The sequence below is a fragment of the Notechis scutatus genome, chromosome 1 (genome assembly GCF_049901735.1).
Source record: "Notechis scutatus isolate UNSWTSFEM ecotype Mainland chromosome 1, rNotScu1.2, whole genome shotgun sequence".
Lineage (NCBI taxonomy): Eukaryota > Metazoa > Chordata > Lepidosauria > Squamata > Elapidae > Notechis > Notechis scutatus.
Window position 1 is genome coordinate 305,795,587 of NC_142009.1, and position 13,341 is coordinate 305,808,927.

A 13,341-nucleotide genomic window follows, 5' to 3' on the forward strand; every position below is an offset into this window, starting at 1 on the left:
TTTGTGCCTGGATTGTACACTAGCTTGCATATGTGTGTAAAACCAAGTGAAACTAAACATAATATGCATAATAAATACTTTATTCGTATAGTGTTTTGATAGGATTTCTGGCTTAATGATGCTGTGCAAACTATTGTTGATCTACCAAATAAATGTTTCTGTGTTCATTCAGGGCCATACTGATGAGCTTTGGGGACTAGCAGTCCATCCCACCAAACCTCAGTTTTTTACATGCGGGCAAGACAAACACATTATGCTTTGGGATGCAATCAGTCATCATCCAATCTGGAACAAAACTATAGAGGTATTTTTTTTCTAAAAAAGGAGGGGGGAGTTAAAATATAATTTTACCTTTATAACAAAATATTAAGTGAGGAATTGGAAATATTTTTAGAACTATGAGCTGTATCCACTCTGGACAAGCCAATCAAGGGAGAATTGCTACTCTTAAGTAGGCAATAACAGAATCATTGCTATTATGTATTTTACTGTGTCCTTTCTTGTATATTCACCTGACATTCATCTCAATACAATGTTAATTCATCTCCATATACATTCACATATCCACCAACTGATGCATTTACCTACAGAATCATTTTCTCAATTATAATTTTTATATATATATATATATATATATATATATATATATATATATATATATATATATATATATATAATCTTATATATATATGTGGATCTTTGTTATTCGGGTTTCTCGCGTAAGATTGGAAGTATCTAGGCAACAGTTTCGATGAAGTCTCATTCATCATCTTCAGGCTTGTGTCTTCGGCTCTGTGCTTCTCACTCTGAGAAGCACAGAGCCAAAGACACAAGCCTGAAGATGATGAATGAGACTTCATTGAAACGCTGCCTAGATACTTCCAATCTTCGCAGAGAAACCATAACCAAAGATCCACACTAACAAGTTTGTTCAGTTTTATAGTTCTGGTATTTTTAAAGAAGAACCAACCTCTTCCCTGGTCCAACACCTCAAAGCCACGGACATGATTGACTTTAAAATACCAGAACTATCGCCAAAACTGAACACTTCCAGCAGAATAATCAGAGAAGCCATAGAGATGAAAAGCCCACACAGCATGAATAAAGAGATGACACCTCCCGCTTACCAGCCATTACGCCCTCAGAAAGACCAAAGGAAGACCAGCACACGGGGCAACAAGATGCCACCCCACACCAAAAATGACCACACCCACCAGAAGATGAGACACGACCACAACCAAAGCCGACTGCAGCTGCCATCACCCACTTCAAACCCATCTGAGCCATACATACAACTGCCCCCCACCTGGCACCAGCCAACAACACAAGAGCTACCAGCTCCCCACAGCGGGACTAGCCTAGCCAGCCCCCTAAGCCCCCACACAGAAGCCAGCCCCCACCAATATATATATATATATAAATATATATATATATACCCCCCCCCCCCCCCCCCCCCCCCTCACATCACTCTGAGAAGCACGGCCGGAGCAAGCCTGAGATGATGAAGAGCTCATCGAACCCCACCCGATACTTTAGATCTTCGGAACCGAAAACCAAAATCTCTCTATCTCTCTCTCTCTCTCTCTCTCTCTACTATATATATATATATATATATATACACACACACACACACACACACACACACACACAGAGGTTTAGGTGTGTTCGGGTCTTTTCCTGTGTAAGATTAAGAGTATCTTGGCACACAGCCCATTATACCAACATCAACTCCATCAACCAATCAAGAGGCAGCAGTGCAGCCAACCAGCCCAGCACACCAGCCCCCACCACCAGTATTTATAGAGAGACAGCAGTTCCGATCACACACTGCTTGCACTGGCACGAAGCCGAAAGCACCAGCCTGAGGATGGTGAGTGGGACCTCGCCGAAATGTCGCCAAGATACTCTTAATCTTACACAGGAAAAGACCCAAACACACCTAGACCTACACACACATACACAGGCGTATGTATACATATATATATACATATACATATACATATACATACATACATACATACATACATATACATACATACATACATACATACATACATATATATATATATATATATATATATATATATATATATATATATCCTGTAAATTCCCATTCATTCACCTGATTCACTTACATAATATCAAAGCTTCCCATTCATACAATTATTTTCATGCTGCTTGTTAGAAATTGCCCCTTTTCATCATGTAATACGGAAAGATTTCTAGGTATCTACTGTCTGAATAAGAGAAGAATTCCCCCTTTCCCCATTTTCCTCTATTAGAGACTTTAGCAAGGAGAATGATAAATCTTGCATTTGGTGCAGTCTCAGAGAGACTGTTCACAGTAAGAAAGATTTGATAGAAATGGTTCATTCAACGTTTCCATGTAATGACTTCCCAATCTATTTGGATAATCTATTAGGTAGAGCATAAGGCCAATACTGTATGGACAACTACTGGTATCATGTAACATGCTGAGGATTTCTTGACTTGACAAGTTTTTAATTTTAAGAATGGTATGCTTCAATTTGAAACATTTGAAATATCATCCACAGCAATACTGTACAGGCATTCATCCAAGCTTCATATACTTCCTGAGTGTTCACTTCTGAGAGAAGTCAGCTAATTGTAAAAATAACAGTTTAACAAATCTCACTTTATTTTATTTCCTCCACTTAATTTTCCCCACAACAACAGCCCTGTGAGGTGAGTTGGGCTGAGAAGAGTGACTGGCCCAGCTGATTTTCATGGCTAAGACTTAGTCACGGTCTCCTGCTTTCTAGCCTGGTGCCTATAGTGAATTTATATACATTAAAAAAGAAAGAAACAAAACACAGTATTTCTATGTTCACCAGTCTAGTCAGACAGCTAACTAGTACCACCATGGTGATTAATAGTCTATTGGATTATTTATGCATGCTCAGTTTTTGAGGTTTTTTCTACTTAGCTAAATTGTGGATTTTCCTGCATCTGCTAATAGCTCTCTTTTGTGTGGATGGTACTGCCATGGCAACCTAAGCACTTGAAATAGAGGGAATGTCATGAGTATGTTTTGGAAACATAAAAATGACTTACTTTATTTGCATAAAATGTATTTGTGATATTTATTTGTTTATTTATAAAAATGTATAAGGCAGCCCAATTCACTCTTAGTAACTCCAAATGGTTTACAAAGACAAAAAATCCAATATAAAAACAATAAAAAGCAATGCCTCCCCCCCCCCCCAACATATCCTCCATTAAGGTGAGATTCAATCAAAAGTCAATATAGAGCAAAACCATATGAAACTTCTCAGGTAAAATGGATTAAATGTCATTTTTTTCCAAGAAGATCCAAGCAATCCCTTGTAGTTTCTACTTCATCCACTGAATGATTTTCATGTTACATTAACTGTGAGGTAAAGTATAAACAATTTGGGCTTGAATGTCATTTTGGTCGACTTCATAAGAATGACGAAATGACAAGGGCATGAGTAACTTTGAGCCTCTTGATTAAAAAATAGGCATAACTGATGCTCAATATGAAGCTGTGTAAAGGTCCTCCTAGTTCTTACTGCCACCTATTCTTTAAACAGGAGTTGAGTCCAGGAACACACCTAGATTTCACTAAGTCTGTCTGGTACAGCACCAAAGATGGTAAAGTCCCAGATGCAGAAAGCCCTAAAGCCCAAAATCTCTTGCAGCCCATTTAACAGCCTCCAGGCAGCGAAACAGGGTAGGAACAGCATCTTATATAGCTCCAATTTTCTCTCCCAAGTGCGCTCAAGGATTTATTTGATTTTGGAAGGTTCTCAATACAAATATTCAGTTCTGGAATCCTAGCATTATTTAGCCTTCATTTCAGTATATTGACCTTAATATCCTGTTTTTAAAATGCATAATTCTATTACATAAATTCCTTTCAGAAGTCTCACATTCAACAAAAATGATTTCACATAATTAGTCATGTTCTTTTCTTATGTATTAATGACTTGGGAACTTTATTCGTATTATTGATGATAGCTAAAATTTCTTACATACCCTTCTCTGACAGTATGCTGTATCGGGATAATCTTATTTTCAATGCCACAGTTCAATATGAATATTTAAATTATGCTTCAAACTTTGTATCACAAAATTACTTTTTATGGCTTTGAGGCACTTCTTTCTGGAATATGTGGAATAATCCATTTCCCTTCTGACTTAGGTTTCATTCCTTTACCTTTCCCAGGTGACATGTCAAGTAAACTGAGTTGTCAACAGTTGAGACTGAGTTATTAACACTTATTTAAAACAAGAATAAGAGCTCATAGACTGTTTTGTAACAATTTGCTTTATATATAAATGTTTGGCTATTATTGAACAAATATAATTCTTTTGGAACATTGTAGGATGCAGCACAGTCTTCTGGTTTTCATCCTTCAGGGTCTGTAGTTGCAGTAGGAACGCTCACTGGAAGGTAAGTGTTAAATATGTTGTCTCAGATAATGGGTTTTCCTAGTGATTAAATGCAGGTAGTCTTTACCCTAAAGCCATTTGTTCAGCAACTGTTCAGAACTCCAACAGTCACAAATAGTGACTTACAGCTGTTCCTTTTACTTCCGACTGTCCCAGCATCCCCACGGTCACATGATCTAAAATTGAGTATGAAGTATTTGTAACAGTTGCAGCGTCCTGGGGTCACATGATTGCCATTTGCTACTTTCCCAGCTAGCTTCTGACAAAGTCAGTGTGGGAAGCAGGATTCACTTTATGAGCACATAATTCACTGCAATAATTTGTTAACATCCATGGCAAAAAAGGTTGTAAAATCAAGCACAACTCACTTAACAACCACCTTCAATAGAAATGCTGCTCCCAGTTGTTATAAATTGAGGACTACTTGTATTCACACAAAGTAAAAGTGAAGTTATATCCTGAATGTTACGTTAAGTTTGATCCAAATTCATATAAAGATTGACTATTGTATATGAGTTAAGACAACTTTTCATAAAGGAAGAATGGTAATGCTAGTAATAGTAATTAATAGAAATAATTTCTTGCATGTCCACATCCTGAATTGTTGATAACTCACATTTTAAGTATTTGACATTCCGAAATAATATTTGATCTTATGTTCAAAGCCTAGGAATACAAGATATTTATATACCAGCCAAACTCCCAACTAGTCTAGACAGTTCACAAATAAAATATAAAAAGCAATATATTGGTAAAGTAGAACAAAAGATGGCAAAAAAGCAGACTTGTTAATGCAATTAATTCCTTTATGATCTACTTACAGCAAAGACATTTTTATTTAACCAAGCTAAATCTGACTCAAACCTTTTTAGGGCTGTTTGGTATGTGGTCAATGTCAAATGCTATCAGTATACTAATATCATATGAGGTTGATTATGCTTAGTTTGGGCAGTTTTTCATTAGCAACCCCCTGGTCTTATGCTAGGTTCAGTGTCATGTAGGGCAACAGTCTTTTTGGCAGCAGGACCGGTTTCATAGAAGAACAATTTTTCACGGATCTGAGGGGGGGATGGTTTTATTTTTGCTCACTCACCCACCGCTCACTTCCAGGTGTATGGCCCACTGCCTAACAGGCCATGGACCGATGTTGGTCCATGGCCCAGGGATTGCAGATCTCTGATCTAGGGCCACATTTGTTAAGTGAATCACTATAGTTGTTAAATTAGTAACATGGTTGTTAAGCGAATCTGGTTTCCCCAATGACTTTACTTGGCAGAAGGTCACCAAAGGTGATCACATGACCCCGGGACACTGCAACTGTCATAAATGTGAGTCAGTTGCCAAGCATCCGAATGTAAATCACATGACCATGGGGATGCTGCAATGGTCATAAGTTTGAGAAATAGTTATAAGTCAGGTTTTTTTTTAGTGTCATTGTAACTTTGAACGGTCACTAAGCAAACGGTTGTAAGTTGAGGATTAGCTGTACTAGGGTCTGTCTCAGTTTTGTTATTTGACTGCTGAGGGTAGGTTTTTGAATTGTTTGTGCTGGTCCCATGATAGAGCCTTCCTAAATCATGATATTTAGGGTCACTGAAGACTCCATCCTGATTCTGCTGTTCTTTTGCAGGTAAAATTCTCCACCACCTTAAAAAAAGGTTTTTGCTTAAAAGTGTGTTGGACCTATGCAATTTTAACTGTTATACAATGCTCTTCACTGTATATTAAATCAAGAAGTTGGAGAGAGCAGTAGCCCTGCGGCCCCAGGAGTTTTTACATGTTGTATCCTGTAACAAGTATTACTGTTTCTTTGTGAGAAGTCAGAGAAAGCAGACTTGGGGAGTCTGAACAAAGGTATCTCTGGAAAAGGTAGTGGTTCCCTCCTAAATGCAGATTTCTACTTGGGGTCATCCTGGATCCAGTTCAGTGATGAATACCACTTAATACTATGTCTTTGTCAAGAAATGTCTTTTATTACATTCAGCTGAAAAACTAGCTCAGTCTTTGGAAGAAAGACTTAGGGTCAGTAACTCAACTGTTCATAATATGAAGCCTGGACTATTTTAATTGATTTTTATATGGTAGCTGTGGGACATACTTCAGAAATATAGATATTCCAGGATTCCACAGCATGGACAGTGAGTGATGCTTCCTGGAGGGACCCAGGTTACCCTGTTTGAAACAGACTATTTGGTCTGTTTGGTCTCTTCTGGCTGATGTTGCGGCAAGAACAGCTTGGAAATTAGCAGTCTCCGCTGAGTCCCATGAAATCCAGCCAGCAACTGCTGTCAGGAGACCCTACGGGATCAAAATCGCCTTGTAAGGGCGGCAAAGAAAGGAGAGGCGCTTCGTGGACCATGAGGAACTCGCAAATTCCTCATTAGGTCAGAAGCAAGCTCCCTTGAGCAGCAACAGGGACGACGGCCATTTTTGGCAGTCACAAGCTGGGACAACTAGGACCAAAGATTTATGCTGGAGCAGTGTATGGACAGAGCATTGAAACTGGGTGAGATAATATCCAACTCTTACTTTAAAGACTTTATTTAAATATAAGAATTTTTGAAAGAATTTTTAAAAATAACCTCCAAGTACTGAGGAAATGGCGATTAGTCTCATGGAGAAGATTAAGGATTGAAAATTAAGAGGGGAAAGAATGCTCAAAGGAAGCTTTAAATTATAGAAAGTCTGGAAAAAGCTAAACAACTTGAAAGGTGATTTTTGGGAGAAATTGTCTTTTTTATTTGTATTCTTAAATCCTCTGGATTTATTGGAAAATCAGCTGTTTTTGACATACTGTTTAATGCTGGAACTTGGATGGAGAGCCATCTACTGGAAAAGGAGAGGCACTACAGTGTGAGAACTTTCAGTGAAAGTGACGAATGTTTAATACACATAACAGAAGAAAGTAAACAGAGCCTGGAAAATGGCCTGACTTTGACTCTTATCTTAGAAGGCAATTTGTATATTTTGAATTATTGAGTGAGTTTCACCCCCTCTTGAAGATTTTAAAGACAAATTAAATTGCTAATAATTAAATTCTATTGAAACTGGTTATTGGACTGAGGACTTGAAAGATTGGAGAAAACATAGTGGACTAATTTGGATTTGGACTACTAATGCTATTTGATAGGACATCATACGAGGCAAAAGAAGAAAAGTGACAGAAGAAAAGGAAAAAGAAGGAAAATTAAATAAGACTTTAAAATTTGGACAATTGAGAAGACAATTGGAAGATCAAAAGACTGTAAAATACTAAAGAATTTTAAAAATTATAAACTTAGGAGATTTGGAGGTATAACTATGAGATTGATTAAATTTTACTAATAACTGGCTCTGTGGGAGTGTTTAAATATTGAGACATTGGAACTATAGAGGTATATTGAGTAATTTGTATTGAATTGAAATAAAATGGATTACCAGGGGATAATAGAGGAATATGAAAAAATAATTTTGATGCTTAAAAACATGCATGAAACTATAAAGAACAATAAGGAGACAAGGGGATTGTCTAAAGATAAAGAAATAGTGTAGAAGCTCCTCAACAACTGGGGGAAAAAGATGAACAAAATATTCAGAAAATAGATGAGAAATTAGAAAAAGCAGTGGAAGAAAAAAATCAAAATGAGATGCAAGAAGACAAAGATAATTAAGAGAAAGGATTGATCAGTAGGAACTCGTTAGAAATTTATAAATCTTTTTCTCTACAGAGAAAAAGAAAAATCTCTTCAAAAAAAAAGTTTAGAGGAAAAAAAAGAAAAATCTCTTTTTAAAAAAAAGAAAGACTTATGTATGAGAGTTCAAAGGATGCAGCAGAAAGAGATAAAGGGCAACCCGAAAAGAATACTTAGTGGGTATAAAAACATTACAAAAAGTTATAAAAAACCAAGAGAGAGAAAGAAAAAGGTGATTAAAAAGTTAATAGATGATGGAACTCCAAAAAGATTAAGAGATGATAGATAGCGATAAAATATGTTAATAAAATGGAAAAGTAGAAAATATAGCATATATACTAATAGATAATAGAATTTGCTATATTTAAAAGTCAGCTAAAGGAAGAAGGTGGAAGTTTAGGATTAGGTAATTTAATTGTATTGTTAATATTAACCGTGTGTTAAAAGATGTTGTGAATTTAAAACTTTTAAAGATTAGAAATTGTGGGGATTTTGAGATATAATCCCTGGATTTACTGAATTTTGTTAATATTTGGTCTGATTAGAAGTTCTAGATATTTGGGATATTGAAAGTATGGTGGAATAATGAGTAAATTTTAAAATATTAAATATAAGTGACTTAATAGGGGATAATAAATACACGGTGAAAAGAAATGTTATTAATGCTTAAATGAATTAATAGAAAAAATGAGAAAGAAGTATAAAGAGAGAATAATTTGTTAAAGTTGGAAGATTAGGCTTATATATACTTATTTGTATTATCATTGTTAACACTATTTAAAAAAGACATTGACCCAGTAAATGCACTGTCCACAAAATATGTATGGTGTGAAAGGAAAACTGTAAATAAAACATGAATTAAAAAAGAAAAAGAAACAGACTGTTAGCTGCTTCCTGTGTTCAACTCAGGATGTTCATAATGATGTACAGAGATATACAGTATGTGGTTTAGGCCCATACTGTCTAGTCTACCCCACATTATTAGAGTACTTATTGTGGTTTAACCATTGGATACTTTGTCATTAAAAACTAATTTGACTTTCTATAATGGGATCCATATCACAAAATAAATAGCCTCTGGGGTTGAAACAAAGTTCTTCCCTTTTTCAATTTATTTATTTATTTACAAATTTTACTTAATATTTTAGTTTTTATGCAAACATTATATACATTGTTTAGAGTAATACTTACATCCCTTGTAAACCAACAGGAACTGTTAAGGGGTACCAACACATACTTTTTATGTGGAGGATACAAAGTTGTAGAGGCTGAACTAAGGCTATCTTTGATCTGATTTAGCAGCTTTCATATGAAACAACTTTATCCTCTTAATGTTTTTAACAGGTGGTTTGTGTTTGATACTGAAACAAAGGATTTGGTCACTGTACATACAGATGGAAATGAACAGCTGTCCACAATGCGTTACTCACCAGGTTTGGACTTGTTTCTTTGGCATCATTTAATCAGTTGGTTAATCAAAAAAGAATTTTCATAACATAGCGATTAATCTCCATAAATAACAGTTTTGCAATTCTTGCTTCTGCTGATCAGAATCTCTGGAATTATAAAAAAGTGAATTGTGAATATATTTTGATTTCTTTAATCAGAATACCATTTCAACTGAAACTGAAATTTCTTATTTTTTTCATCAATTGCAAATTTGTATCATTTCATTTTGGCATAATAATGCTACTATGACTTTCAGTCAGTTCTTTTGATTTAGGTGTGGTGTCTAGATTAAGCTCTTGCACCATGTTACTAGAATTCCTTTGTAAATAGTAAAATAATGAACTGTTGTGTCAAAAACCCATGTGCATTAGGTTTGTCCTAACCTAAGATGAACTTTATGCTAAACTTTATGCTGGGAAGCTTGAAGTGATATAGAATATGGTTATAGGAAGCAGACGTGATGCGGAATCCAGAGTGGGATGAAGCCCATCAAATGGCTTGTTTGATTGCTTGTTGTCGCCAGGAGAGATTGTGTGTGTGTGTGTTGTTTTTACTCTTTGTATATTGGGCTTATATTTTTCACCTAGAATCACTAAAAAATGAGCGGGCAGCCATATAAATTATCTAAATAAATAAGCGAATATAGTAGAATTTAACCACATAGGTGCAATTTCCTTGTAGTAATGGGAAGCTTGGCAAGGGCATATCCTAATCCTAATTTCACTTTTGGAAACCAGATACCTCAGTATCCAGTTGCTACTATGACTGTGTCTTTTGCCCATTTGTCACTGGTAGACCATGCTAAAAATTACTTTCATGTTGACTCATCGCAATGGACTTATGCATTCATTCCTTATGATTCAAACCACCAAGAGTTGCTCTTTTCATTCATTGATCTGAATGAAATACTGTATAAGTAACCAATTAATTAATTTTATATAGCTGTCCAGCTCACCAATGGTGACTATGGGCAGCAAACCAGAATCAATAAGAACAATAAATAAATAAAATCAAAAAATATACAATATAAAAACCTTATTAATAAATATAAAAGCAAAAATACAGATTGCCCCTCGAGCAGCTAAGCAGGTCTTAAGTTTTCTAATATCTTGTGGTATTTATGCTTGAATAAAAGCTCTTGGTGAAATATATGTTTGTATGTTATAATTCTAGTAATTATTAAAACCTCAAATTGTATTATGGTGGTCCCTCAAGGGCAGCCTCTATAATACAATTCCTTGTACAAAACAAAATATGAATAATAAAATTAAACAAATCCTATGATAAAAAATCAGTTTAAAAATATGTTTTTAAAAAGCAATCATCACAGCTCAACACCATACCCCACAAGCCTAAAAACCTTTGTAAATCTTTAAGGAGAGAATATAATAAAGAAAGTGTCATTGAAATGATTTATATCAATTAATACACTTAGATGCCTTCATTCCCTGAAATAGGGCCTCAGATTTAAACTGAAACATGGAAAAATTCATGTAGGAGAAAGGGATCTCTTCCCAGTGCCTTATTGTATGTAATCTCACTTCCAGATATATTTTAAAAGTGCTTGCTCAAATAATATTTCTGCTTCATCAGTGTGATTACAGTTTTATTGTTTCTGTTTTGCAGATGGCAACTTCTTGGCAATAGGCTCTCATGACAATTGCATTTATATATACAGTGTTAGTGACAATGGAAGAAAATACAGTAGAATTGGCAAATGTTCAGTAAGTCATAATCTTATTATATTCTTAGGCATACAGGCTTCTTTTTGTATTTATTTAATATCCCAAGTTGATTTATTTAATATCTTGAAAGTAACAAAATATTTGAGTAACAAATATTTGAAAATGTTTAATTCTATTGAAAGATTAGTGTATATTTAAATGATTACATATTCTTTGTAATTGTGCCTACCCTGGGGAACAGTATCCCTCCCCTAAAGTGTACATGGCTCCAATTTTGTTGGCCTTTCAAAAAGCCTAAAAACATGGCTCTTACTCAGGCTTTAGGACTAAAATGTTAGTGATGTCCTGCACTAATTGAGGAATTGACTAGAGTGAGTTTTTTGACATTTTTTTTGTTTACATTGCTTCCAGAAAGACAGTAACAATAATTTGGGGTTCAAAAAGAAAAGAGTAAATAGTCAAGAATTTGTTGCATTTATGAACCAATAATTAAAATCATTTTGAAACTGGAGAACGAGTTACTGATTTCTCATTCGAATTATACAGTCAGGATTACCATAAAATAAATACTCAAGACAAATACAAGTTTTTAAGGTCAAAGTATAATTGTTTGTGAGAAAGATGTTGGGAGAGTGGACAAAAAGATGCTGCCAAGAGAATGGTCAGCTAAGAAACAGCTTAGTCCATACTTGCATAGTAGGTGGGACAAAAGTTTTTTAGGCACTCTACTGGAAACATTCCACAACTTCTGGTTTGTTGCAAGATGCAACTATGTATAATGTTATGCTGTTGGAATTAATACAATGCATCTCTTCATAGGGTCATTCCAGTTTCATTACTCACTTGGATTGGTCTGCTAACTCTCAGTATCTTGTGTCTAATTCAGGGGACTATGAAATCCTATACTGTAAGTAACAAATAGTATATTGCCTTGAATAAAGAGTATGTTCTTTAGTACCAAGATTCCATTATAGAGATTATCTTTGGTCTTTTAGTTTTCAGTTATAATTATCCTAACGCTTTATCATTAATATTTTCATTCCCAATTTTTTATTCTTAATAGGGGTTCCTTCAGCTTGTAAGCAAGTAGTAAGTGTGGAAACCACTAGAGATATAGAATGGGCTACTTACACGTGTACTCTAGGATTTCATGTTTTTGGTAAGTATATGATGTTCATTACTGCCATCTATAGGCAATTTATAATATTTATAATGTTGGAGGCATTCATTCATCTTTTGTAACATGTTAAGGCTCTTTTAATTTTGAGACTTCTTGTTTTATAGTATGATTTTTTTAAATTGACTGTTCCTGGCTATAGTATTAATATCTGTTTCTATTCTATGCTTTTATTCTTCATAGTTATGAGTACATGATAAATTTAATAGCACTACTACTGTTACTATTACATTGTAATCAACATAAATTCCATTTTTCTTTCTTCATAGCAGCATATTTGGTCTGGTGTCATAATTTGTGCTAAGCCATAATGAGCATTGTATTGGACCATCTTTTTAATCTAGCTACCATTATTGTGTATTGGACCATCTTTTTAATCTAGCTACCATTATTTATAAACCTTGGTTTATATTATATAATATAATTTAAATCTAGCTATTATCATATATTGAACAATCCATGGTTTAGTCATGATATATTTACTCAGTCTGTGTTTACTAAACCTGTACATATACCAGTCTAACAAAACACCAGTGCTATATCTCAGCACATGTTTCAGTCTCTGTTTTTATCTGGGACATCCAGATTCTGATACGTGCCAAGAAATGGGATCTGGATTGTTTTATGCCATATTTTAAGCAGTTCAGAAATATAATGCAGATAGATTTGTAGTTTTGGCAAGAAGTGGGATCTTCAAAAAGTTGAATATATAAATGATTATTTCTTATTTTAGGTGTATGGCCAGAAGGTTCAGATGGCACAGATATAAATGCCCTTTGTCGCTCACATGAAATAAATTTATTATCAACTGGTGATGACTTTGGCAAAGTACATCTCTTTTCTTACCCATGCTCACAATTTAGGGTAAGGCACCAGCTATATTAGAGACTATTTGCATAAGTTTTGATTAAATCATTCATAC

At 34.8% G+C, this 13,341-nt stretch overlaps 1 protein-coding gene across 6 annotated transcripts in view; it reads left to right on the forward strand.

The window, feature by feature from the left end:
* The window catches only part of EML1 (EMAP like 1), a 149,232-nt gene that overhangs the window by 132,574 nt on the left and 3,317 nt on the right, over positions 1 to 13,341 (forward strand). For all 6 annotated transcript variants that reach the window (XM_087952156.1, XM_087952155.1, XM_087952152.1 and 3 more), the window contains 7 exons: positions 173 to 304; positions 4,371 to 4,438; positions 9,453 to 9,541; positions 11,184 to 11,281; positions 12,062 to 12,149; positions 12,306 to 12,401; positions 13,153 to 13,283. In XM_087952156.1, the coding sequence (XP_087808282.1) occupies positions 173 to 304; positions 4,371 to 4,438; positions 9,453 to 9,541; positions 11,184 to 11,281; positions 12,062 to 12,149; positions 12,306 to 12,401; positions 13,153 to 13,283 (702 nt within the window). The remainder of the gene's footprint in view (positions 1 to 172; positions 305 to 4,370; positions 4,439 to 9,452; positions 9,542 to 11,183; positions 11,282 to 12,061; positions 12,150 to 12,305; positions 12,402 to 13,152; positions 13,284 to 13,341) is intronic.